General features: G+C 32.9%; 1 protein-coding gene across 2 annotated transcripts in view; it reads right to left on the bottom strand.

Moving 5' to 3' along the window:
* Window positions 1-4,426: 4,426 nt before the first annotated feature.
* LOC143072865 (inositol polyphosphate-5-phosphatase A-like) overlaps window positions 4,427-27,819 on the bottom strand; it is a 71,012-nt gene continuing 47,619 nt past the window's right edge. Inside the window, exons 12-18 of one of the 2 annotated variants that reach the window (XM_076247990.1) lie at window positions 14,174-14,263; window positions 12,848-12,925; window positions 12,074-12,147; window positions 10,715-10,826; window positions 10,251-10,313; window positions 8,962-8,998; window positions 4,427-4,690 (exon numbers count right to left, since the gene is read on the bottom strand). In XM_076247990.1, the coding sequence (XP_076104105.1) occupies window positions 4,527-4,690; window positions 8,962-8,998; window positions 10,251-10,313; window positions 10,715-10,826; window positions 12,074-12,147; window positions 12,848-12,925; window positions 14,174-14,263 (618 nt within the window). In that variant the 3' untranslated portion in view covers window positions 4,427-4,526. Of the gene's footprint in view, window positions 4,691-8,320; window positions 8,999-10,250; window positions 10,314-10,714; window positions 10,827-12,073; window positions 12,148-12,847; window positions 12,926-14,173; window positions 14,264-27,819 lie in introns of both variants that reach the window. The other variant, XM_076247989.1, reaches the window with a different exon arrangement.

Here is a 27,819-nt window from a genome sequence, read left to right as displayed (position 1 = left end):
TTATCCTGACTTTTTTTTACCTAAATTGTCGTCCTGGCTTTTTTTTTGGCAATTGTCTCGTCCTCCCTTTTTTTTTTACTCAAAACTCCTGTCCTGCCTATTTTTTTCAAATTTCATCCTAGCCCCCCCATAAAAATCAAATGGTAGCTCCCTAATCACAGAAATTTGGGACATCTCGTGATTTGTGGACTAGGACACAGCGTTTTTTCTCGTATCACGAATATTTCACATCATTCTCGTTATCAATCTTTACTCTCGGAAGATGATGTTGTCATCATAGAGCAGCAAAATATGTCGGCAATCATTTTGGTTAGATTTCTTCGAAGTACAAAACCGAAATTTGAAACAGGAAGTTATAAATGAAATGAAATATTAAAGGTTATCGGTAATGGAAACGAACAAAATCCGTAAATCGTAAATTTTATAAAATAAAAAAAATCGGGGCGGGCGGGGATGAAAATCTATCAATTAATTTTAATTGGCCTTAGTAAGATTTGATTAAGCTATTTTATTAACTCTTCCACTTCAAAATCTATCCTTTGAGGAAGTTATATTTTACCCTATTACAGGTCTCAAAGCATTATCCTTTTTTCCTTTTTTCTTATAACTGAACTTTATTAAGAAATTAAAATACAGTTTTTAAATAACCAGTGTCAAAAGTTCACACCAAATTTTAACCACTACACTTTGGTATTCTCAGAAAAATACTATCCTGATTTAAGGCAATTAAAATTTTTAACTTATATGTCATGGACTTGCACCGAGGTCTCCACAGATCTAGCCTATTTTATTAAATATAAACAAAATATATGTTGTGGTAAATGGCTATACAATGGTTGATTTGTAAAAAGAACAACTGCATACTCAAACAAAAGAATTAACAAATACCGGTATGTAACATGCATTTTTTTTAATTTGTACAAAATTCATATTTTCCCCACACATTTTACAATCTATTTATAGTACTGTCTGTACTATCTACCAAAATTCCTGAGTAAAATTAGTGATGAAATTAAATGGAGACAGCTTATAACATATTACTGAAAATAATTATTTAATTATAAGAGTTTATATCCTATTTTGTATATATGATAATTCAAACTGGATACTAATTTGAATAATTACTTCTGAATTGCATATATTAACTGATTATATGATTTTTATAAAATAAATTATCATTTGAATGTTAACCTGAAATTCTGATTTAGTGGAGAATATCTTTTTATATGGCATGTTATGTCTATATTTGAGGTGATGCTTAAATATGCAATAACCTGGATTCAGCCAAAGTATCAATTTTGTTTGCATTTTAAACCTATTTTTTCTTTTCAACTGTATGCCTGATCCAATAAGGTTCCTACATATGTCTGGTAACTTTGTATAGTCAGAACCAAAAAGACAGCACCATCAAATGAAAAAATATAATTGCACAGAATTTTTTGGAATCTTAACAAAAGTTCATTCTATAACTATTTCCAACAGAATATACATAAAACAGACTGAATTAAAACAAAAACAGCACCTCCCTCCCATCACAATGTCAGAATGTTGATATACAGATATAAGAATTAACACAGATATGCATACAAATAAGCAATGCAAATAATAATAATAAATAGATTCTATAAAATATCAACGACATATTAGTAGTAACTAATTAGGGTTTTACCTGATTAACAAAAGTAAATATTCTGTACAGATCTCTATTGCTACACATATGTACACTAATCTACTACACTACATAAATAAGCACCTATATATAAATATATGATGACCAAAGAAGTTATAATTAACAAAATGAGTCGGACACAAATATTATCATGGAACTCCACGTATTTTGAATATTTTTAGTATCTAACTCAACAACTTTTATGATCATTTACAGTTCTATAATCCTCATTACCAACATTTACCTTGTTTGCATATTTTAACCCTGTAGTATTGTACTTTTTGTTCTATATACCTAATTTTTAATTCCTGTTCTAATCAAGAATTACCTCCCTTTTGCAGCAGGAATTTAAAGGCTTTTATATCTTTTGTTATATCTCATGGATTATTTATAGCAACAGGTATCATTATTTAGCAAATTTACATTTAATATCTGTAAGTTTTTCCAAGTTGTCAAAAAACTATTTTACTGAACATCTGACACAGTAACAAACCATTATGATAATAAAATTGTTAATTAATACACATTTTTTAATTCAAATATTATTAATGAAAATTAAAATGATGGACGACACATCATCTTCAAATGCAAATACATGATCCTTTTTGTAAACAATAACATGATATAATTTACTTTTGTTTTTGTTGGTAAGTTGGGATTTTCTGTTGGAACCTACCATTATTGCCAAAAGGGGTTTTCTGTTGGAACATACCATTATTGCCAAAAGAATTTACATCTAAGTGTTTGTCATAAAGCAAAAAATTCTACTTTCTGGAATTTTTGGGTCCATATTTTGTGAAAGCTGTGTGTAGGTTTAAATGTCATCTGACTGCATATAATGCATGGACTGATATGTTAGAAAAAATTCACAATCTCTATTACTAAAATATGAAAAACTTATGAAGTTCATCAATCCCACTAACAATTTAATTATGTTGAATTTACTTTTTCTAAACCTTTTCACATTAAAATAGATCCCTTTTTTTGTTCCTAAAATAAAAATAATATAAATACAATGAAATCCTTCTATTCTTTGTTGTTGTTGTTAGCAGCATTTATTGTGTTGATGTTGTTATAAGCTGTATTTAGTGTTAATATTGAAATAACCATTTGTGTTAACATTAGAAGCAATTTGTCCCTAATAGACTCCCTACCTTTTATACAGTCTATGGCCATTTTAAAATTTATTGCTAAAATTAAAACAAGTCTATAGTAATCATAACATATATTACTTCTAATGCAAGTTTTACATGAAAAAAATTTGAGAGATTGATTCATAAACACAACTTAGAATTGACACACTAATTTTTTTTTATATGCATTGTTTTGATACACTTTTTGGGCATAATGTTCCTACTTATTTGGTATATTTCTGGTAATGGCTGGAACTATCAACATTAGTGAATTTAAGAACGCTCTCAGCCCACTCACTCACTCATTTGCAATGAATATAAATTTGAAAGACATGATTTTCAGAAAAATCAGGTTACTTTGCCATTTGCACTCTATGCCTAAATTCAGAGTACATGTACATTTACTTTGACAGTGAGTTTATATGATTGACAGGTTATGAAGATGATTTTCAAATTGAACCATTTAATATGAACTAAGATAGAGATAAAAGCCTTTTTCCAGTTTAGGATTTCAAATATATTACACTACATAGAAGTTTAAGATTTCAATTCTAAATCCTCTTTGCTTCTTCCATAACGTTGCAAAAACTACTGTTTATGTGTTAATTTTCACACAAAACTTGTGAGCCAAACATTCTACCTACACAACCTATGCACAAATATAACTTGACAATCATTATTAATGAGTTATAAATTCATGATCCGAGTACTTTGTGATCCTGTTGACCTAATATTAATCTACGCATTATTATTGATATAGGAAGTTATATTTTATGATTTAGAGATGCTATATTTTTTATACTATTAGAAAGTGATTTTATTAAAATATCACTTGAGAATATAATAAATAAATGCACTATTTTTTGTATAAATAAATAATAATTAAATACATGTACATGTCTCTTTAATAACAAATTTGTAGTACTTTTTGTACCAAGACATGCTGAACAAACAAAAATGACTGGAAAAATGTTTACCTAAATCAATACAAGTTGTATTGTCTAAAGTGTAAAATAATGCCCAACCATTTCATATGACTAACATAATTATAATATTGGCATCAATCAAATAACAAATATTGCATCTTTTAGGAGTCAAATATAAGTTTTAGTTGTGTACTAAGACACTGAAACAGAAAATAATGTCCTGTATATAAATCATCATTAATTTGTCTTCCAATTTTTCATACACAACTTATCTAGTTTCTGTTAGGCAAGATTCTTTAGAATAACCTTAAATTTTTTGTTGAAAAAAGTAATTTAAAAAAAAAGATTAAAACTAAACAAATGTGTCATGTGTGTGTACGCTAACTTTGTACACTTTTCATATTATCTATTGTAAGCAGCAATTATTCTTTCAAATTAAGCTTCACCTAACACATTACATGGCTACATCGCACTATCAACTTTACTATAAACACACTTTTGCAATGGGTTGTACTTAGAATTAACACATACCCATCAACAACCATGTCCTCTCACATAACCCGTAGATCAGCATGTAAGAAGAAAATGTCACCACGACACATTAGTTAACATGTTTCATTGAGTAAGTAAGTAGAACATGTCATCATGACACATAAGTATAGTATGTCTTATTGAGGTATTACAAATAGAATATTTCCTTTCCACGGTACTGATAGATACATCCATCAGCAAATCTTTATTTTTAAAAAAAATAACTGATTGATTAATTATGAATATGAAGTAAATTATAATTCTTGGTCACACAGATGTCTCTCTAAATACTCGTGTAGATTTTCCATTTTGTTGACGTATATGAATGTATTTTGTTGTGTCAACATGAGAAATTTTCACTTGTGTACTAGGGATAATAACTTCTGTTGCAGTAGGGAGCTGTAACAATTCAGGGGCAGAAACTGTTGGTGCTGAAAAAGAAATATGAGAGATAAGTATGTACAAACTTGTAAACTCAATTTAACTTTATCAAATTTAAAAAAAAATACATATATTTCTATCAAATTTTTTTTTAATTCAGTCATGCAAGATAAGACATATACAAATTTCTGTGTTCAGTTTATTTCTAAAGTATTTGTATATAACAGTTTGTGCTGAATATTTCCTGGTATAATTTTCATTAAAGTCAAACTCATGAGAAACCATTCTTTGAAATCTTTCATTTCATGTCTTAAAAGAATCTGAGACCAGGACCATACCATCCTACACACATTACATTTATGAATAAAAAAAAAACTTCAAGAGAGGGACGTAAGATACCAGAGGAACAGTCAAACTCATAGATTGAAAATAAACTGACAACACCATGGCTAAAAATAAAAAGACAAATAGACAAATAATAGTGCAATAGACACAACCTAGAAAACTGAAAAAACAAAGCAACACAAACCCCAACAAAAAACTGGGGTGATCTCAGGTGCTCAGGAAGAGTAAGCAGATCCTGCTCCACATGTGGCACCCATCATGTTGCTTTTGTTATTACAAATCCGGTAAATAGTCTAATTTGGTAGTGGCTTACCTTGCTCATATACCATATGCATAAATTTATATTGATTTACTATAGAGATACTATCCCAAAGCAGGATGTAGCCTTTACGCTCTTTCTAAAGTTAGAGATACTATCCTAAAGCAGGATGTAGCCTTTATGTTCTTTCTAAAGTTAGAGATACTATCCCAAAGCAGGATGTAGCCTTTACGTTCTTTCTAAAGTTAGAGATACTATCCCAAAGCAGGATGTAGCCATTATGTTCTTTCTAAAGTTAGAGATACTATCCCATAGCAGGATGTAGCCTTTACGTTCTTTCTAAAGTTAGAGATACTATCCCAAAGCAGGATGTAGCCATTATGTTCTTTCTAAAGTTAGAGATACTATCCCATAGCAGGATGTAGCCTTTACGTTCTTTCTAAAGTTAGAGATACTATCCCAAAGCAGGATGTACCCTTTATATTCTTTCTAAAGTTTCATATTCCATATGTACATTGTTTAAGTAAACACTGAATAGGTTCCTAAAGTTGACTTTGCCAATTTAAATTTAGAAGAGCTGATATGTTCAGTAGTAGAGTTGACCATCTTTTGATTTTTGTCAGAGGAAATATTTATAACATCAACAGTATATGCATTAAAAGTAGTAATTGATCCACTTATCAATTGATATATATTTTCATGTCAGATATTAAACTAGACATCATTGAGATTGGAGCCATCTCTGTGGGGCCGGCTGTGAATAATGTGTGGTAAAATAATTTTATCTTTACCCTACATGTAAAACATGGGAATGTAAATTGGAACCAAAGTTTTGACCTTGACCTTTGACCTAGGAAGTTGTACATACATTATGACATACCCTCTGGTGTTGATTGATATACATGTTAAGTATTAGCTATGAAATTATAATGGTTTTCTAGATGTAGAGCGGACACAATTTGTTACAAACTGATCACTATAGGGCCACCCACCATTCAGCTATGCCCTTATTTTTTACCTATTACCCTCCTATAATATCATAGTTCATGAGGTAAAATGAAAGAAAGATTAAATAAACAATTATGTGCCATAGAAGTTTAAAAAAAAAAATTATCAAAATTTTTAAATGACAATGAATTAGAGAAACCAGCTCACATTTTGTTACAAATCTGTTCTTATATCGTTTTATTTTGTGTTGTTATTTTTTAATATTTCATCCACCTTGTTAATAGTTTACCATGCATTTCCATTATTTTGAATAATATCATTAGCATAAATGAAGCTTTTTATAATATCATTACACAAAATACATATATCATCTGGACAATATTAGTGTAGTGTTTTTTGTTCATGTTGGGTATCATTCTACAAAGGTTTGAAAAAGTTAGTGGTGTCGTAATTTTTTACCAGTCTGAAAATATTAAGTGCAAAAATCTTAGTCCATCAATTAGTAAAAACTGTAAAATGAAACCTTTAGGCCAGTCTTATCTTTAAATCTTAAAAGAGTTTCTGTCCAAGCAAAGAATTTTATGGTTAAAAAGGCACCCTGTAAAAATAAGTGGTCCAAAGAAAATTAATCTCAGGTATATGCATATTGAAATCAAAGCACCAAAGGGTGCTATAGGCAGTTAATCAAAAACCCAAAAGCAAACTTGGCCACGTTCAGATTCATGAATAGTGTAAAGAATTAGTCAAAATATTTATCTCAGGCATTGTTCTCAGCTATTTCTAAAGTATCAAATAATGCTTGTACAGTAATGTTTATGTTCTAGGGTGCTCGCATAAAGCAGCTTAACTGCTTAAAAATGAGGGAAATTGTTTGAAAGCAACTCTTCTGAGTCCTCAGAAGAGTTGCTTTCAAACAATGAACAAGTCTCAAAACTATAAAATTCACAAACTGACACTGACACATTTTAGTCAGTTCTTTTAATTTGAAATTCATAAAATTAAGTTTGGCTGACTACAATATCTGGTTAACTTGATGACAAATTCCTATATACTAATTTTTCCTTATATTGGTTAGCCATTTAAGTTTGAAAACTATGCATCCTTCATCAATGACAATAGGAACAATAATAATAAGATTGCTTTATCTGTTATCAGGATTTTCTTTCTCTGTCGTTTGAATTTAAAATTTTGATTGTATTAATTTTGATTGTATTAAAAGCATGTTTTTTTGCCAAATTTGGTCTAGAGTGCGTGTGATGAATGTTATTCCAGAAACATTCAATGGGTATGCTGAAATCGGTATATAATTTATCATTTGGGAAGAAAAAAAAACAGTATTTAACAAAAAGGTGCTCTGAAAAGATATTACAATGCAAAAAAACAACAAAGTTTTAATGTGACAAAGCTATGGAAGTTGCGTATAAGAAGCTTGCAAAAGTCTCTCTACAACCATATTTATTACTTTTTTCATTGACTTGAAAGTAAACTTAGAGAGGATTTCAAAGGAAAATAAACATAAACAGTTTTTTTGTACTTCTAAAATTCAAGGTAACTATTTAAAAGGTTGTCAGTCATTTTCACAATGAATCAACAGTAAAATACAACAACTATAAAATATATATTAACTAAAAGAGTGAAAGAGTAATGTGTCCTTACAATCAAATCATCAGTCCAAGTTACATACATACAGTAAATCTTTTGGTGCTAAACTGTTGTTTGAAATTCTTTTGAATTCATCAGATCAAGGCTTTTGGTCGGGGGTTGAGAGTTCAAAACTTGTGCTTGAAATATCAAACTAAGTATTATGATACGTTTATTTCTAAGTTTGAGTACAATAATTGAGTGTGAGTACAATAACTGTTATCAAAAGTTGTATGACCACAAGCCCATGAAAAGGATATAGGGATTTTAGAAAACCTTATTTTCAAAATATAGCTAGTTTCTTTAACATGTTTAACAAGTGCATATAAAGAAAATTCTAAAAGATATCAACTCAAGTATGGATAAAGATGAAATAAATACTGTGCAGTTAACTAAATAAAATATAAACAAAAACTAATAGAAACTAAAATAATAAACTAAAAATAACAAAAAATAAAATAATAAACTAAAAATAACATAAACTTACTAAAAATAAACTAAACATGAACAATCACAGTACAACACAGGGACAATGCCTCTTTCCATCTATCTTCTGAGTTGAATTTTCTGTCCTGGGTTTAACAAGTGACACATGCTCATCATGCTCGGCTGTTTCTATAGAGACATGCTTTGTGTTAGTGTTTCCAATACCAGGATTAGTGTTTATTTGTAATTTAATGGGACTGTTACTAGGAGATTCTGAAACATCAGATACAGTAGTATTTTCTGAGAGACAGTCTTCGCTACCAGCAATGTTATTATTATCATTGGATTTAATCTCATCACTGTCGGAATCTATATTGTCTTCTGAGGAAGAGCTGTGGTGACGTGAACGTGGGCGCTTTGGCCATTGTCGTAAAACGCTGCGTACTTTCTGTACATGCTTTGCTGCTTCTACAAATGACATTTTTCTGTCTCCATTTGGACGTGTCAATTCAATTCCACTTCCACGCTTGCGAATGCTACTCTTAAATTCAGGAGAAAGACCCTGTTCACTTTCAAATTGAGCAAAATCATGAATATTAATATCCTCTAAGTCTATAGGGTCAATAATATTGCCGTTAATAGAGAGAGACTTTGCAAGAGGCAGGGGGGATTGGGAGGAAACAACACTGTCTTCAAGGTTACCTTGGCTTTTCTTTAAGTGGAAGAACAGAAACACTGGCTAAAAATAGAACAAAAATGTGTCAATACAAATATCATGTGATTTAATTTGTACATTTCTTGTTATATATGAAGTATATCCCTGATCAAAGAGTTGCTCCTTTACACTTTATTATGTTTGATCAAATGTTCTCACATTCATATTTAACAACAAATCATACATATTTTTTTATAAATTATCCTACTCCTATTGTATAAAACAAGAAAATCAATTAAGCAAAAGTCAATGGCAAATAATTAAAAAATGTGTCTGGTGACCCAGCCATTCAAGCAAGATGGCTGCCACGGCTAAAAATAGAACATAGGGGTAAAATGCAGTTTTGGGCTTATAACTCAAAAACCAAAGTCTTTTAGAATAACAAAATATAAATTCAAAATACACCTATTCAAATACAATTTATCCACAGTTATCAATTGCTGTTAACATTGATGCTTTTATCATTAATATTAAATAAATATTGTAGATACTTTTGTCTTTATGCATATAAGAATGATAAAACCTAGTTTTCACACTTCAAGTTGTCAGATTGACAATTATGTCCTGTAGTCCTCCATCATATTTGATTGCCACATGTTTGCACCTTTTTGACTGCAGCAAAGTGTATATACACTGTCAATCTCCAAGAAGGACTCCCTTCATTATTTGACATCTGTATTATAACAATTAATTTTCAAGTGCAAGGATAGCATTTTATAATTGATAACTGATACCTGACCTCACTGGAAATACTCAGGTCAGCTTATGTCAAATCTCCTTGTTGCTGTTACAGGCTTCCAGCATAAGGATATATCTTATGTTTTCTTCCTCCCAAAAAGAAACTAAGCCTAGGTATTTAAGTTTCCTACTAGTGTTATTTTTCACGTATCCCAGTAAAAAATACAATAAATTTTTATTGCACTGATCTACTATACGGCAGAAAGAGTATTAATAATAAGGAATTTGTTAAAAAATACAAAAGCATACCACATAGTTTTGAGCCTCATTTGAAATACAGCAATAACTTTTCTGTCTACCAGTAATGTTTAATTTTTGCAGTTGATCTCTCTATAACTGGCAAATTTTTACTGTAGTAAGAAAATTAATTTCTATTCCCTGGGTATAACCAAACCATTTCCTACTAGAATTAAGTTATTTGATGAATAAGTATTGTTTTTCTTAATTGCAGTTTCTGAAATAAAGTGGTGCCTTTAACCTCATATGAAAACTGACAATTATTTGAGTACTCAATCTCAACTATACATAGTATAAGTACCTTGTGATCTCCCATACAGCTGTCTTTACCTATTGTGTCATATTTTGGAACAACTGTTTCATTCTGAAATTGTTGATAAAAAAAAACCAAGTCAGCATCACTTACTTGTGTATTCTATGTTTAATAACTAAAGTATTCATAACTGACAAAAGAAAAATATAAGATGGCTAAAAATGAAATACGAAAAAAAAATCTAAATCTGAATCAGAGAATTCTTCCGTAAATCTAATGTCTTTTTAAAAATCACATGTGAATAAGCTTAACCAAATGTAAGTTATATAACTTCATGGACTTCTAGTTTTTGAATATATCTTCATACATGTATAAATTCAAGTTTTAATTTCTATATTCATTTTCAAAGCCCAAATATTTGTTAAACATTTTTGTCAACACATCTATTTTTATTTCAATACGTACTTGTACAATGATATTTTTTACATATCTATTTTTATTTCAACACGTACTTGTACAATGATATTTTTGGCACTATGTGAGAGCAGTAATCTGTCACACCATGACGGACATCTTGTTTTCATATAAGATAAACCATCACTGACATCTTCAGAAAAGGGATAACTGTAAGGAAAAAAAACAAGAATGAATAAGTTGTTGTGCAAAGCATACCCCACTTGTAGTTCCAATTATCAGGAAACAAAACAACAGTTGTGTCCCAACAGATCCAAAAAATGCTCTCAATTATAGTACATCTCATTCTTGCAATCTGCTGACCAAATATGAAGACATTCTGTTCCGTAGATTTTGACAATGTGTGTCGCAAATATTTGTTTTCATTAAACATGTTGAAAAATGCAAAGCATTGGCAAATAGAAAGTAGGTGTCCCACAGATCTAAAAAAAAAAAAAAAAAGCACTCACACTTCATGACTCATCCCAGTCAAGCTATTCACTAACAAGAGGCTGTCACAACGACAGCAAACCAGATTTATTAACATTTATTGTGTCCTGGCAATATCACAAGAACCATTACTGATGAATGGTGAAAGTGAAAATCGTCAATATCAAATTTGACCTCCATTTTGTCATCAGTATCAACATATTAAAATTTGAAAAGCTTAGATTGAAAGGTTCATGAGTAAATGCAACAACGTGAATGGAAACGCCATTTTACGATCTTTCAAGAACCATAACTCCTGAACGGTAAAAGTCAAAATCGTCATTATTGAACTTGACCTCTATTTTGTCATCAGTAACATCATATTAAAATTTCAAAAGCTTTGGTGGAATGGTTCATGAGAAAATGCACGGACATGACGGGAAACACCATTTTTCAATCTTTCAAGAACCATAACTCCTGAACGGTAAAAGTCAAAATCGTCATTATTGAACTTGACCTCCATTTTGTCATCAGTAACAGCATATTAAAATTTTGGAAGCTTTGGTAGAACAGTTCATGCATAAATGCACGGACACGACTGGAAACTCCATTTTTCAATCTTTCAAGAACCAAAACTCCTGAACGGTCAAAGTCAAAATCGCCATTATTGAACTTGACCTTCGTATAGTTGTCAGTAATAACATATTAAAACTTTAAAAGCTTTGGTTGAACGGTTCATGAGTTAATGCACGGACAACATTTGATTGCCGCCCGCCCGCCCGCTGTACATCCCCAAATCAATAACCGACATTTTTGTCACAAAAATCCGGTTAAAAATGAAGTAATTGTGTTCAGTGGTTCAAAAATGTTGAAAATATTTGTTGGACACAAGGACAGAATCAAATAGCTTTATTCTACATGACAATCTTTACCTTTGAGGTAAGTTAGTCACACAGTTATATAGTATTTTTCCACATTACAATCCTTACCTTGGAGGGAAGTTAATCTCATATTCAAATAATCTATCTTTATAAAGTAGCATTTCATTGTCATATTTCCGCAACTACAAAAAACAAATTAAAATCAAAATCAAACATGTTATAAATTTTTATTTTTTTTCATTAGCTATAAAAATAAATGTAACAGCTGTAAAAGTAAAATTCAACTTAATATAAATCAAGAGTTTTATTTCTTTAACAAGTCCTCCAATAAATATTATCTCCCTTATGTTTGTATCAATTCAAATTATGTAATAATAGAGCAACTCATAACAAAGATCTAAATAATAACTGGATGGTATGAATTGTGTTTATTGGAACCATCCAACTATCAGCTGGTTATATATTTGTCCTTGACATATTGTGGATAATGTTACAGAGGTCAAGGAGAGTTGTTGATCTCATAAATGACACCATACTTGCTCATAGGCACGATAATTTACAATAATTAAATTACAAATAACTATCATGATTCCTCTGTTTTGATTGGCAAAGCATTCTGAAAGCAATATTTCATATCTCAATAAAATGCAAAATCTATAACTGCACATGATTTTCATGATAACTTTCAATCAATGCATCGAAAACAAACAAAAGGCTTGCTCTAACTTGTACTTTCATATTTATAGCATTAAATTGTAATTTAAAGAATAACAATGCTTCTTTTGTGCAATTTAACAGGGATTTATTTAACATTAATATAAACATATACACAGTGCCTTCAATATCCAATACAGCTTTACCCAAAAATAAATAATGACTTACATGTTTGGATTTTTTAAGGAAGATTTCTGAATGTTTTTCATGACAGTCAAAGCCTTTTGTCTCTAATGTTAGCACAACCTGTAAAACATAAAGACAAAATTACTAATAAATATATATAAACATTCCTGGCAAAATGATAAAGATTGTCAACTCTTCAGCAACGTTATACAACAATCTTGTCTTTTAAAAAAATAAATCTTTTTTCATAGTTTTTACCCATCACAATAAAAAGTATTTGACATCACTGACCACAAGCTGATTGTTTGGCAACGGTCAATATGTCAATAAAACAAGTGAAACTGCGAGCTACTGCTCACTGATGATACCCCCGCCACAAGTGGATAATATTAATAGTGTAAAAATATGCAAGTGTTCTGTAAACAGGAAGTTGTCGAGTGATGAATCTGAAAACGCATCACACGGTATAGCTGACTTATAAAAATCCTGAAACCAAATTTCAGAAATCCTTGTATTGTAGTTCCTGAGAAAAATGTGACGAAAATTTTTAACTTGGTTATCATGTGTAAAATCATACAAGTGTTCGGTAAACAGGAAGTTGTCGAGTGATGAATCTGAAAACGCATCACACGGTATAGCTGACTTATATAAATCCTGAAAACAAATTTCAGAAATCCTTGTATTGTAGTTCCTGAGAAAAATGTGACGAAAATTTTCAACTTGGTTATCATGTGTAAAATCATACAAGTGTTCGGTAAACAGGAAGTTGTCGAGTGATGAATCTGAAAACGCATCACACGGTATAGCTGACTTATATAAATCCTGAAACCAAATTTCAGAAATCCTTGTATTGTAGTTCCTGAGAAAAATGTGACGAAAATTTTCAACTTGGCTATCATGTGTAAAATCAGACAAGTGTTCGGTAAACAGGAAGTTGTCAAGTGATGAATCTGAAAACGCATCACACGGTATGGCTGACATATATAAATGTTGATACCAAATTACAGAAAGGGTGGATGTGTAGTTCCTGAGAAAAATGTGACGAAAGTTTCATGGGACGGACGGACTGACTGACGGACGGACGGACTGACGGACGGACGGACAGACAGAGGTAAAACAGTATACCCCCCTTTTTTAAAGCGGGGGTATAAAAATAATGTCAATCGTAGTAATGTCCTGGATTCATATTCGGTGTATATAACAGTGGCATGAAAGATCATGTCATGTAATTTACAAAGTCTGAGCAGGAAAAACTACTTATCTGCATGGAAAGCAGACGCCATTAATTTTCGCAACACAATAATAATATTAACTTTTCTTGAGTGAACATTTCTGCAATCTAATAACTTTTCCTGACCTTTGACTCACCTTATTGTTAACCTCTTCAGTATAACAAATCTTATTGACTTGCCCTTTCTTTCCTTTTGTTTGGTTTGAAGTGGTTTTCTTTGTAAGTTCCTGAAACATAAACAAGCAGGCTTTTATTTTACGGTTATTCATTTTCAGTTGGTAAAATAATAATAATGATTAAGGAGTTCACTATTTTCACCACCTTTGAAAGGAAAAGTGTAATTCAACTATTCACACTGATAATATATCTACACTTTTTATACTGTTTAGAAAACTATTTCTACTTATTAAAAAACATGTTAATTCTCATGAATATTCATTTTTAGAATTGGTCATTAAGAAGGACTAATATAAACTGATTTCATTTTTGTATGCCAAAATCAATAAAACCATTAAGGAGAAGTTTGATTAAACTTCACTATTAGATTAAGCACTTACAAAATATATATGGAATTACATTTTTCTTTTGCTGTAATAAAATGCATATTAATGTCTATTTATATCACCATAAATTCAAACTACTGCATACCTGCCAACTTTCACGATTTAGGCGTGTACTACACGATTTTGACCCTATGTCCTGATTACACGATCGTGATCGTGAAAATAGCCACAGTACAGTGGATTCATCATTATTCTTGGGCTATCAATTTTCATGAATTTAATGTGTATATTTGAACCACTTATTACAATGTTCAACAAAGTATAAATTTCCAAAGGCCTGTATGCAGAATTAAAAAAACAAACCATGACATCAAATATACACAGAAATAACATATCCATATAAACTGGTTTCCACAAAAATAAATGAATCTACAGTAAATAAAAGAGCCATAGCTTTGCATGTTAACCAAAAGCAAAACAAACCTAACAATATATGTATGCCAAATCACACTGATAAATAATGATTAGTTCCTTATTAATACACTTGCCATGTAATTATAAAATATTAGTAAAGTGTATGTGTAAGCTGTAATATAAGCTGAAAAGAAAGATAACTCTTGTGCAGATCTAGATATTTTCAAAATGTTGTTTAAGAATAAAGTTAATACTTCGCTTGATGTCTAAAAATTAAATAAAAACTTTGCTTGATGAGAAGTCCAGACAAAATCCTATAAATATTGAATGTAGACTGGTGGTAGAAGATTTCCAGCATGTTCGGTAAAATCTGTTTTTGACCTGATGTTAAAACAAGAATGTGTCCAAAGTACACAGATGCCCCACTCGCATTATCATTTTCCATGTTCAATGGACCGTGAAATTGGGTAAAAAATCTTATTTGGCCTTAAAAGTAAATTGATCAACCAAAAGGGAACATGTGTACTATGTTTCAAGTTGATTGGACTTTATCTTCATTGAAAACTACCTTGACCAAAAACTTTAACCTGAAACTCAAATTTTTAATTTCTATGTTCAGTAGACCATGAAAATGGGGTCAAAAGATTAATTTTGTTTTAAAATAAGAAAGATCATATCATAAGGAACATGTGTACTAAGTTTCAAGTTGATTGGACTTTAGCTTCTTCAAAAACTACCTTGACCAAAAACTTTAACCTGAAATGGGACGGACGGACGCACAGACCAGAAAACATGATGCCCCTCTACTATCGTAGGTGGGGCATAAAAATGTGTATGTCATATCTGATAACATTAGCGTATCAATCCTATTAACAGTATTAGCTTTAAGCTATAAAAAGGGATTCAAATCATGCTTCTCAAACATTATTTTTCATATAGTTTAGTATAATGGTTAACCTAAAGAAAATGATAAGAAATTATGCATTATTTTTAAAGGTGTCCATATATTTTAAGGACAAGGTAAGACATTCATCCATTTAATCACACATAAAACTTACATAGATTCTTAACAAAATTTTTATTAGTTCAAAAGTGATCAATAGTCCATTTTCATATTACCAACTTTTGACTACAGAATTAATATTATTCGACAGTTTACTTTCTGTGGTAGGACATCCTGGTACTTGGTCATACAAGAGCAACGTAAACTAGATTTGTAATTGCTAGCAATAACGGATGGCACCCTCGTCCCCCCATTGCCAGGCGAGCGGCATCCATTTTGAAAATTTCAAAGTCAAAGAGTGCATCTACACATGCAAGTCATCATTTTTGTAAAATTTCATTAAGTTTGGAGCATTTTGAAATTTTGGACAATTTTGCTGTTTCCATGGTTACGGCAGCCATTTTGGAAATTCCAACTTCAAAATGCAACTCCGCACATGTCAGTTACTATTCCTGTAAAGTTTCATCCAGTTTGCAGCATTTTGATTTTTTTGGAAATTTTGAACATTTGTGCTGCAACCATGGTTACAGTAGATAATTCCAAAATTCTAAAAGCGTACATCTCTTTGCCACATGTCATGTTATATATCAATACAGTTTCATTTACTTTGGTGCACTACTCTCTGAAAAAATGCTGATTTTATGCATTTTTCCATAGGGTCAATGCAAAACTTAGCCCCTGTTTCCATGACAACGACGGCCATTTTGAACTATCCAAATATTGTCTTGACATCTTGGCATACTGGAGAACATTTTCATAAAGTTTCATCCAGTTGGATGTTATAACGAAAGAGTTAGAATTTTTGATATTTTAGCTGTTTCCATGGTAACGGCAGCCATTTTGGAAATTCCAAAGTCAAACTGGAAATCAGCACATGCCTGTTAACATTCCTGTGGAGTTTCTTTCAGTTTGGACCTCTTTGATTTTTTTCGCATTTGTGCTGTTTCCATGGAAACGGCGGCCATTTTCTACCATTCCATAGCAAGGTGCACAACTTCAGATGGTGGTCCTCATTATAGTAAAGTTCCATCAACATTGGTCAATAGGATTCCAAGATCTCGCGCGGACAAAATGTGTGGAAGAAAAATAAGAAAAAAAAGAAACGTAGAATAACAATATGTCACCCCAACTCCGTTGACTCATTCCCTCAAATGGGGGTCCTCAATATGTTATAGTTCCAACAATATTGGATCACTCAATTCTTAGAAACACGATGGACAAAATGTGTGGAAGAATAATAAAAATAACTAGATTTGTAATTGCTAGCAATAACGGATGGCACCCTCGTCCCCCCATTGCCAGGCGAGCGGCAGCCATTTTGGAAATTCCAAAGTCAAAGAGTGCATCTACACCTGCAAGTTATCATTTTTGCAAAATTTCATTAAGTTTGGAGTATTTTAAAATTTTGGACAATTTTGCTGTTTCCATGGTTACGGCGGCCATTTTGGAAATTCCAACTTCAAAATGCAACTTCGCACATGTCAGTCACTATTCCTGTAAAGTTTCATCCAGTTTGCCGCACTTAATTTTTTTTGGAAATTTTGAACATTTGTGCTGCAACCATGGTAACAGTAGATAATTCCAAAATTCTAAAAGCAGACATCTCATTGCCACATGTCATGTTATATATCAATACAGTTTCATTTACTTTGCTGCACTATTCCCTGAGAAAATGGTGATTTTATGCATTTTTCCATAGGGTCAATGCAAAACTTGGCCCTAGTTTCCATGACAACGGCGGCCATTTTGAACTATCCAAATATTGTCTTGACATATTTGCATACTGGAGAACATTTTCATAAAGTTTCATCCAGTTGGATCTTATAACGAAAGAGTTAGAATTTTTGATATTTTAGCTGTTTCCATGGTAACGGTAGCCATTTTGAAAATTCCAAAGTCAAACTGGAAATCAGCACATGCCAGTTAACATTCCTGTGGAGTTTCTTTCAGTTTGGACCTCTTTGATTTTTTTCGCATTTGTGCTGTTTCCATGGAAACGGCGGCCATTTTCTACCATTCCATAGCAAGGTGCACAACTTCAGATGGTGGTCCTCATTATAGTAAAGTTCCATCAACATTGGTCAATAGGATTCCAAGATCTCGCGCGGACAAAATGTGTGGAAGAAAAATAAGAAAAAAAAGAAACGTAGAATAACAATATGTCACCCCAACTCCGTTGAGGGTGCCATAACTAGATTTGTAATTGCTAGCAATAACGGATGGCACCCTTCCCCTATTGCCAGGTGAGCGGCAGCCATTTTGAAAAATCCAAAGTCAAAGATAACATATACACATGCCAATAAACATTTTTGTAAAGTTTCGTCAATTTTGGAGCATTTTGAAATTTTTGAAATTTTTGCTTTTTCCATGGTAACGGGTACCATTTCCAAAATTTCAAAGAGAGGTGCCACTTTGGGACATGCCATGTTACATATTCATTAAGTTGTAGAAGGTTTGATCAAATATTCTTGCAGGAAATGCAGCATCAATATGTTTTCCCATTGGGCCAATGTTAAACTTTCGCCCTGTTTCCATGACAATGGCGGCCATTTTGGAATTTCCTAATATTGTCACAACATCTAGGCATACCAAGGAACATTACCATAAAATTTCATCCAGCTAGGTCTTATAATGAAAGATTTAGAAATTGCATTTTTTTTCACATTTTATCAGTTTCCATGACAACGGCAGCCATCCTCATGATGCCATACCCCGATTGCACAATTTCATATAGTGGTCTACATTATGGTATAGTTCCATCAATATTGTTCAAGCCAATTCTGAGAAATAGCATGGACAAAATGTGTGGAAGAATAAATAAAATAAGAAAAAAAGAAACGTAGAATAACAATATGTCACCCAAACTCCGTTTAGGGTGCCATAACTAGATTTGTAATTGCTAGCAATAACGGATGGCACCCTTCCCCCATTGCCAGGTGAGCGGCAGCCAGTTTGAAAATTCCAAAGTCAAATAGTGCATCTACAGATGTCAAGTAACATTTTTGCAAAGTTTCATTAAGTTTGAAGCATTTTGAAATTTTGGATATTTTTGCTGTTTCCATGGTAACGGCGGCCATTTTGAATATTCCAAAGTCAAACCCCTGCTGCAATTTTTTCCGTTCATAATCATATACAATTTAATGTCTCTAGAATTAATTTAACATTGATGTTCTGGAATGTTCTGTGAAAATCCAAAGTTTTGACCTTTTTGCATTGTTTCCAAGGTAACAACAGATATTTTGGAAATTCCAAAGCCAAATTCCACATCTTCCAATGTTGCTCATCGTTACTGTGAAGTTTCCTGAAGTTTGGAGCATTTTGAGAATTTTGAAATTTTTGGTGTAGTTTCCATGGCAACATAGTAGTTCCAATGATCACCAAAATCATCCAACACCTGTATATAGTGGGCACCTACATTGTATTAAAATATAATGATTCTGAGATAAAGCATATCCAAACAGTTCACCAAAACAAAAAACTGGATTTTTTCACATTTGTTCTGTTTCCATGGAAACGGTAGCCATCTTGAACCATTCCATGCTTCCTGCAACTCTGCAACTGGGGGTCCTTACTATAGTAGAGTTCCATCAACATTGGTCCATTGGATTTCGAGAAATCACCTGGACAAAATTTGTTGCAAGAAAAAAAATAATAATAATAATAAGAAAAAAAAGAAACGTAGAATAACAATATGTCACCCCAACTCCGTTGAGGGTGCCATAACTAGATTTGTAATTGCTAGCAATAACGGATGGCACCCTCGTCCCCCCATTGCCAGGCGAGCGGCAGCCATTTTGGAAATTCCAAAGTCAAAGAGTGCATCTACACCTGCAAGTTATCATTTTTGCAAAATTTCATTAAGTTTGGAGTATTTTAAAATTTTGGACAATTTTGCTGTTTCCATGGTTACGGCGGCCATTTTGGAAATTCCAACTTCAAAATGCAACTTCGCACATGTCAGTCACTATTCCTGTAAAGTTTCATCCAGTTTGCCGCACTTAATTTTTTTTGGAAATTTTGAACATTTGTGCTGCAACCATGGTAACAGTAGATAATTCCAAAATTCTAAAAGCAGACATCTCATTGCCACATGTCATGTTATATATCAATACAGTTTCATTTACTTTGCTGCACTATTCCCTGAGAAAATGGTGATTTTATGCATTTTTCCATAGGGTCAATGCAAAACTTGGCCCTAGTTTCCATGACAACGGCGGCCATTTTGAACTATCCAAATATTGTCTTGACATATTTGCATACTGGAGAACATTTTCATAAAGTTTCATCCAGTTGGATCTTATAACGAAAGAGTTAGAATTTTTGATATTTTAGCTGTTTCCATGGTAACGGTAGCCATTTTGAAAATTCCAAAGTCAAACTGGAAATCAGCACATGCCAGTTAACATTCCTGTGGAGTTTCTTTCAGTTTGGACCTCTTTGATTTTTTTCGCATTTGTGCTGTTTCCATGGAAACGGCGGCCATTTTCTACCATTCCATAGCAAGGTGCACAACTTCAGATGGTGGTCCTCATTATAGTAAAGTTCCATCAACATTGGTCAATAGGATTCCAAGATCTCGCGCGGACAAAATGTGTGGAAGAAAAATAAGAAAAACTAGATTTGCCATTGCAAGCAATAGCGGATGGCACCCTTCCCCCATTGCCAGGTGAGCGGCAGCCATTTTGAAAATTCCAAAGTCAAAGATTGCATCTACAGATGTGTATTAACATTGTTGTAACGTTTCATTAATTTTGGAGCATTTTGAAATTTTTGAAATTTTTGCTATTTCCATGGTAACGGGTACCATTTCTAAAATTCCAAAGACAGGTGCCACTTTGGGACATGCCATGTTACATATCTATAAAGTTTCATTGGGATTGATGCTATATTCTTCAAGAAAATGCATCTTTAATGTATTTTCCCATAGGGCCAATGTTAAACTTTCGCCCTGTTTCCATGACAATGGCGGCCATTTTGGAATTTTCTTATATTGTCACAACATCTAGGCATACCAAGGAACATTACCATAAAGTTTCATCCAGCTAGGTCTTATAATGAAAGATTTAAAATTTGCATTTTTTTTCACATTTGATCAGTTTCCATGGCAACGGCGGCCATTTTTTACCATTCCAATGTCTCTTGCACTACTTTACATGGCGGTTCATATTATGGTATAGTTCTATCAACATGGGTCTGACCAATCCAGAGAAATAGTATGGACAAAATGTGTGGAAGAATAAAAATAATAATAACTAGATTTGCCATTGCAAGCAATAGCGGATGGCACCCTTCCCCCATTGCCAGGCGAGCGGCAGCCATTTTGAAAACTTCAAAGTCAAAGAGTGCATCTACACATGCAAAACATCATTTTTGTAAAGTTTCATTAAGTTTGGAGCATTTTGAAAATTTTGAATTTTTTGCTGTTTCCATGGTAACGGCGGCCATTTTGAAAATTCCAAACTCAAAAGTCAAGTCTACATAAGCTAGGCAACATTTGTTATAAGTTTCGTTAAATTTAAAGCATTTTGAAGTTTTTCATATTTTTGCTGTTTCCATGGTAACGGCGGCCATTATGAATATTCCAATGTCAAACCCCCGCTGCAATTTTTTCCCTCCATAATCATATAGCATTTAATGTCTCTAGAATAAATTTAACATTAATGTTCTGGAATGTTCCGTGAAAATTCAAAGTTTTGACCTTTTTGCATTGTTTCCATGGTAACAACAGCTATTTTGGAAATTCCAACTCCAAATGCCACATCTTCCAATGTTGCTCATCGTTACTGTGAAGTTTCGTGAAGTTTGGAGCATTTTGAGATTTTTGAAATTTTTGGTGTAGTTCCCATGGCGACATAGTAGTTCCAATGAGTGCCAAAATCATCCAACACCTGTATATAGTGGGCCCCTACATTGTATTAAAATGTGATGATTCTGAGTTAAAGCATTACCATACAGTTCACCAAAACTAAAAACTGTATTTTTTCACATTTGTTCTGTTTCCATGGTAACGGCAGCCATTTTTTACCATTCCAATGTCTCTTGCACAACTCCACATGGCGGTTCATATTATGGTATAGTTCCATCAACATTGGTCTGCCCAATTCTGAGAAATAGTATGGACAAAATGTGTGGAAGAATAAAAATAATAATAATAATAAAAAGAAAAAAAAGAAACGAACAATAACAAGATGTCACCCCAACTCCGTTGAGGGTGCCATAAAAAAAGAAACGTAGAATAACAAGATGTCACCCCAACTCCGTTGAGGGTGCCATAATGATACGCGAAGCGAATTAAAGGTTTTTTCTTTCATGAATTCAACGGAGAAGATACGTGTATTGGTTGATTGAAGGTTTGTGATCATGATTGATCAATCAATCAATTGATCGATCGTTTGATTGATTGATTGATCGAATGATTGACAGTTCGTAAAAATAGCGATGGGACGTTTATTTCGGATTCTGCACTTGATTGATATCAACACTTGATTGATTGATCGATCTCTAATCATGATTTGATCAATGTGATCATGATTTGATCACTCTGATCATGATTTGATTGATTGATTGATCGATTGATCAATACGTTGTATTGCCTAAAATGACACATTTTGCATAGGTTTATTTATTGTCTATACGTTTCATACTGTTCAGTGACAAATATCTGACGCACAATTTTGCATGTAGTTTTGAGAAAAATACCTCTATTTGCTTTTCTTACATCCGAAAAAAAAAGAATTGCGAATGAGTTATTATAACACTAGATTTGCTATTGCAAGCAATAGCGGACGATGGCACCCCGTACTGCACATTGTCACAGTAGCATCAACAATTATGAGTGTACAAAAATCAAATGGCATATCTATTATACATGTCGGAATCAGCATGTCTATACAACCCCCCCCCCCCCCCCCCCTTTTTTTTTTCTCTTCCGTAGAATACGTTTCAGTTCTATACATAGTTTGGGAATCCTTTTTAAATCTAAAATTAGACACGCGCGCAAGTAGGAAGGTGGTGTCACGTGATACTCAAGTATATTATCGTGGACTTAGCATATTAATATTCTTTTTAGAGGGGACGTAGGACAGACAACATGTGTATATATTGACGGAGCGGCGTATTAACTGTTCAATTTATTCTTCAATAGCTCGCGTATCATACAATACATGTAACTTATCGTGTACAATTTAATTACATGTTTATCGATTGATTTCAGCTAATGTGTATATTTTAGCAGGTGTGTCATTCACGGATATGTACTTTAACGCAAGTGCAGAAATGTCAGTAATTTGTACTCTGAGTGTTTCTCGTTCTCTCGGTGGCGATTTTCTTTTTAAAGCACATTAAATAAAATACATATTTTTATTCTAGAATATTCTAGTACATGTTAGCAGTACAGCAATTGCATGTGACCATTTGCACACACTCCTAATTACGATTTCCGTGGAATTGTTGTTATATTTTTCAAGAAAATGCAGCTAAAACGCATTTTCCCATAGGGTCAATGTTAAACTTTTGTCTAGTTTCCATGGCAATGGCAGCCATTTTGAAAATTCCAAGTACTGTTGGTACCTCGGGGCACCACTGCCAACATTTACATAAACTTTCAAGACTTTGCCTCTTATAACGAAAGATTTAAAATTTGGATTTTTTTTTACATTTTTTTTTGTTTCCATGGTAACGGCGGCCATTTTTTACCATTCCAATGTCTATTGCACAACTTCACATGGCGGTTCATATTATGGTATAGTTCCATCAACATGGGTCTGACCAATTACGAGAAATAGCGTGGACAAAATGTGTGGAAGAATAAAAATAAAAAGAAAAAAAAGAAACGTAGAATAACAAGATGTCACCCCAACTCCGTTGAGGGTGCCATAATGATACGCGAAGCGAATTAAAGGTTTTTTCTTTCATGAATTCAACGGAGAAGATACGTGTATTGGTTGATTGAAGGTTTGTGATCATGATTGATCAATCAATCAATTGATCGATCGTTTGATTGATTGATTGATCGAATGATTGACAGTTCGTAAAAATAGCGATGGGACGTTTATTTCGGATTCTGCACTTGATTGATATCAACACTTGATTGATTGATCGATCTCTAATCATGATTTGATCAATGTGATCATGATTTGATCACTCTGATCATGATTTGATTGATTGATTGATCGATTGATCAATACGTTGTATTGCCTAAAATGACACATTTTGCATAGGTTTATTTATTGTCTATACGTTTCATACTGTTCAGTGACAAATATCTGACGCACAATTTTGCATGTAGTTTTGAGAAAAATACCTCTATTTGCTTTTCTTACATCCAAAAAAAAAAGAATTGCGAATGAGTTATTATAACACTAGATTTGCTATTGCAAGCAATAGCGGACGATGGCACCCCGTACTGCACATTGTCACAGTAGCATCAACAATTATGAGTGTACAAAAGTCAAATGGCATATCTATTATACATGTCGGAATCAGCATGTCTATACAACCCCCCCCCCCTTTTTTTTTTCTCTTCCGTAGAATACGTTTCAGTTCTATGCATATTAATATTCTTTTTAGAGGGGACGTAGGACAGACAACATGTGTATATATTGACGGAGCGGCGTATTAACTGTTCAATTTATTCTTCAATAGCTCGCGTATCATACAATACATGTAACTTATCGTGTACAATTTAATTACATGTTTATCGATTGATTTCAGCTAATGTGTATATTTTAGCAGGTGTGTCATTCACGGATATGTACTTTAACGCAAGTGCAGAAATGTCAGTAATTTGTACTCTGAGTGTTTCTCGTTCTCTCGGTGGCGATTTTCTTTTTAAAGCACATTAAATAAAATACATATTTTTATTCTAGAATATTCTAGTACATGTTAGCAGTACAGCAATTGCATGTGACCATTTGCACACACTCCTAATTACGATTTCCGTGGAATTGTTGTTATATTTTTCAAGAAAATGCAGCTAAAACGCATTTTCCCATAGGGTCAATGTTAAACTTTTGTCTAGTTTCCATGGCAATGGCAGCCATTTTGAAAATTCCAAGTACTGTTGGTACCTCGGGGCACCACTGCCAACATTTACATAAACTTTCAAGACTTTGCCTCTTATAACGAAAGATTTAAAATTTGGATTTTTTTTTACATTTTTTTTTGTTTCCATGGTAACGGCGGCCATTTTTTACCATTCCAATGTCTATTGCACAACTTCACATGGCGGTTCATATTATGGTATAGTTCCATCAACATGGGTCTGACCAATTACGAGAAATAGCGTGGACAAAATGTGTGGAAGAATAAAAATAAAAAGAAACTAGATTTGCCATTGCAAGCAATAGCGGATGGCACCCTTCCCCCATTGCCAGGCGAGCGGCAGCCATTTTGAAAACTTCAAAGTCAAAGAGTGCATCTACACATGCAAAACATCATTTTTGTAAAGTTTCATTAAGTTTGGAGCATTTTGAAAATTTTGAATTTTTTGCTGTTTCCATGGTAACGGCGGCCATTTTGAAAATTCCAAACTCAAAAGTCAAGTCTACATAAGCTAGGCAACATTTGTTATAAGTTTCGTTAAATTTAAAGCATTTTGAAGTTTTTCATATTTTTGCTGTTTCCATGGTAACGGCGGCCATTATGAATATTCCAATGTCAAACCCCCGCTGCAATTTTTTCCCTCCATAATCATATAGCATTTAATGTCTCTAGAATAAATTTAACATTAATGTTCTGGAATGTTCCGTGAAAATTCAAAGTTTTGACCTTTTTGCATTGTTTCCATGGTAACAACAGCTATTTTGGAAATTCCAACTCCAAATGCCACATCTTCCAATGTTGCTCATCGTTACTGTGAAGTTTCGTGAAGTTTGGAGCATTTTGAGATTTTTGAAATTTTTGGTGTAGTTCCCATGGCGACATAGTAGTTCCAATGAGTGCCAAAATCATCCAACACCTGTATATAGTGGGCCCCTACATTGTATTAAAATGTGATGATTCTGAGTTAAAGCATTACCATACAGTTCACCAAAACTAAAAACTGTATTTTTTCACATTTGTTCTGTTTCCATGGTAACGGCAGCCATTTTTTACCATTCCAATGTCTCTTGCACAACTCCACATGGCGGTTCATATTATGGTATAGTTCCATCAACATTGGTCTGCCCAATTCTGAGAAATAGTATGGACAAAATGTGTGGAAGAATAAAAATAATAATAATAATAAAAAGAAAAAAAAGAAACGAACAATAACAAGATGTCACCCCAACTCCGTTGAGGGTGCCATAAAAAAAGAAACGTAGAATAACAAGATGTCACCCCAACTCCGTTGAGGGTGCCATAATGATACGCGAAGCGAATTAAAGGTTTTTTCTTTCATGAATTCAACGGAGAAGATACGTGTATTGGTTGATTGAAGGTTTGTGATCATGATTGATCAATCAATCAATTGATCGATCGTTTGATTGATTGATTGATCGAATGATTGACAGTTCGTAAAAATAGCGATGGGACGTTTATTTCGGATTCTGCACTTGATTGATATCAACACTTGATTGATTGATCGATCTCTAATCATGATTTGATCAATGTGATCATGATTTGATCACTCTGATCATGATTTGATTGATTGATTGATCGATTGATCAATACGTTGTATTGCCTAAAATGACACATTTTGCATAGGTTTATTTATTGTCTATACGTTTCATACTGTTCAGTGACAAATATCTGACGCACAATTTTGCATGTAGTTTTGAGAAAAATACCTCTATTTGCTTTTCTTACATCCGAAAAAAAAAGAATTGCGAATGAGTTATTATAACACTAGATTTGCTATTGCAAGCAATAGCGGACGATGGCACCCCGTACTGCACATTGTCACAGTAGCATCAACAATTATGAGTGTACAAAAGTCAAATGGCATATCTATTATACATGTCGGAATCAGCATGTCTATACAACCCCCCCCCCCCCTTTTTTTTTTCTCTTCCGTAGAATACGTTTCAGTTCTATACATAGTTTGGGAATCCTTTTTAAATCTAAAATTAGACACGCGCGCAAGTAGGAAGGTGGTGTCACGTGATACTCAAGTATGTTATCGTGGACTTAGCATATTAATATTCTTTTTAGAGGGGACGTAGGACAGACAACATGTGTATATATTGACGGAGCGGCGTATTAACTGTTCAATTTATTCTTCAATAGCTCGCGTATCATACAATACATGTAACTTATCGTGTACAATTTAATTACATGTTTATCGATTGATTTCAGCTAATGTGTATATTTTAGCAGGTGTGTCATTCACGGATATGTACTTTAACGCAAGTGCAGAAATGTCAGTAATTTGTACTCTGAGTGTTTCTCGTTCTCTCGGTGGCGATTTTCTTTTTAAAGCACATTAAATAAAATACATATTTTTATTCTAGAATATTCTAGTACATGTTAGCAGTACAGCAATTGCATGTGACCATTTGCACACACTCCTAATTACGATTTCCGTGGAATTGTTGTTATATTTTTCAAGAAAATGCAGCTAAAACGCATTTTCCCATAGGGTCAATGTTAAACTTTTGTCTAGTTTCCATGGCAATGGCAGCCATTTTGAAAATTCCAAGTACTGTTGGTACCTCGGGGCACCACTGCCAACATTTACATAAACTTTCAAGACTTTGCCTCTTATAACGAAAGATTTAAAATTTGGATTTTTTTTTACATTTTTTTTTGTTTCCATGGTAACGGCGGCCATTTTTTACCATTCCAATGTCTATTGCACAACTTCACATGGCGGTTCATATTATGGTATAGTTCCATCAACATGGGTCTGACCAATTACGAGAAATAGCGTGGACAAAATGTG

This window comes from Mytilus galloprovincialis, chromosome 4 (assembly GCF_965363235.1).
Source record: "Mytilus galloprovincialis chromosome 4, xbMytGall1.hap1.1, whole genome shotgun sequence".
Taxonomy (NCBI): domain Eukaryota; kingdom Metazoa; phylum Mollusca; class Bivalvia; order Mytilida; family Mytilidae; genus Mytilus; species Mytilus galloprovincialis.
This window is presented reverse-complemented; position numbering and strand designations above follow the sequence as displayed.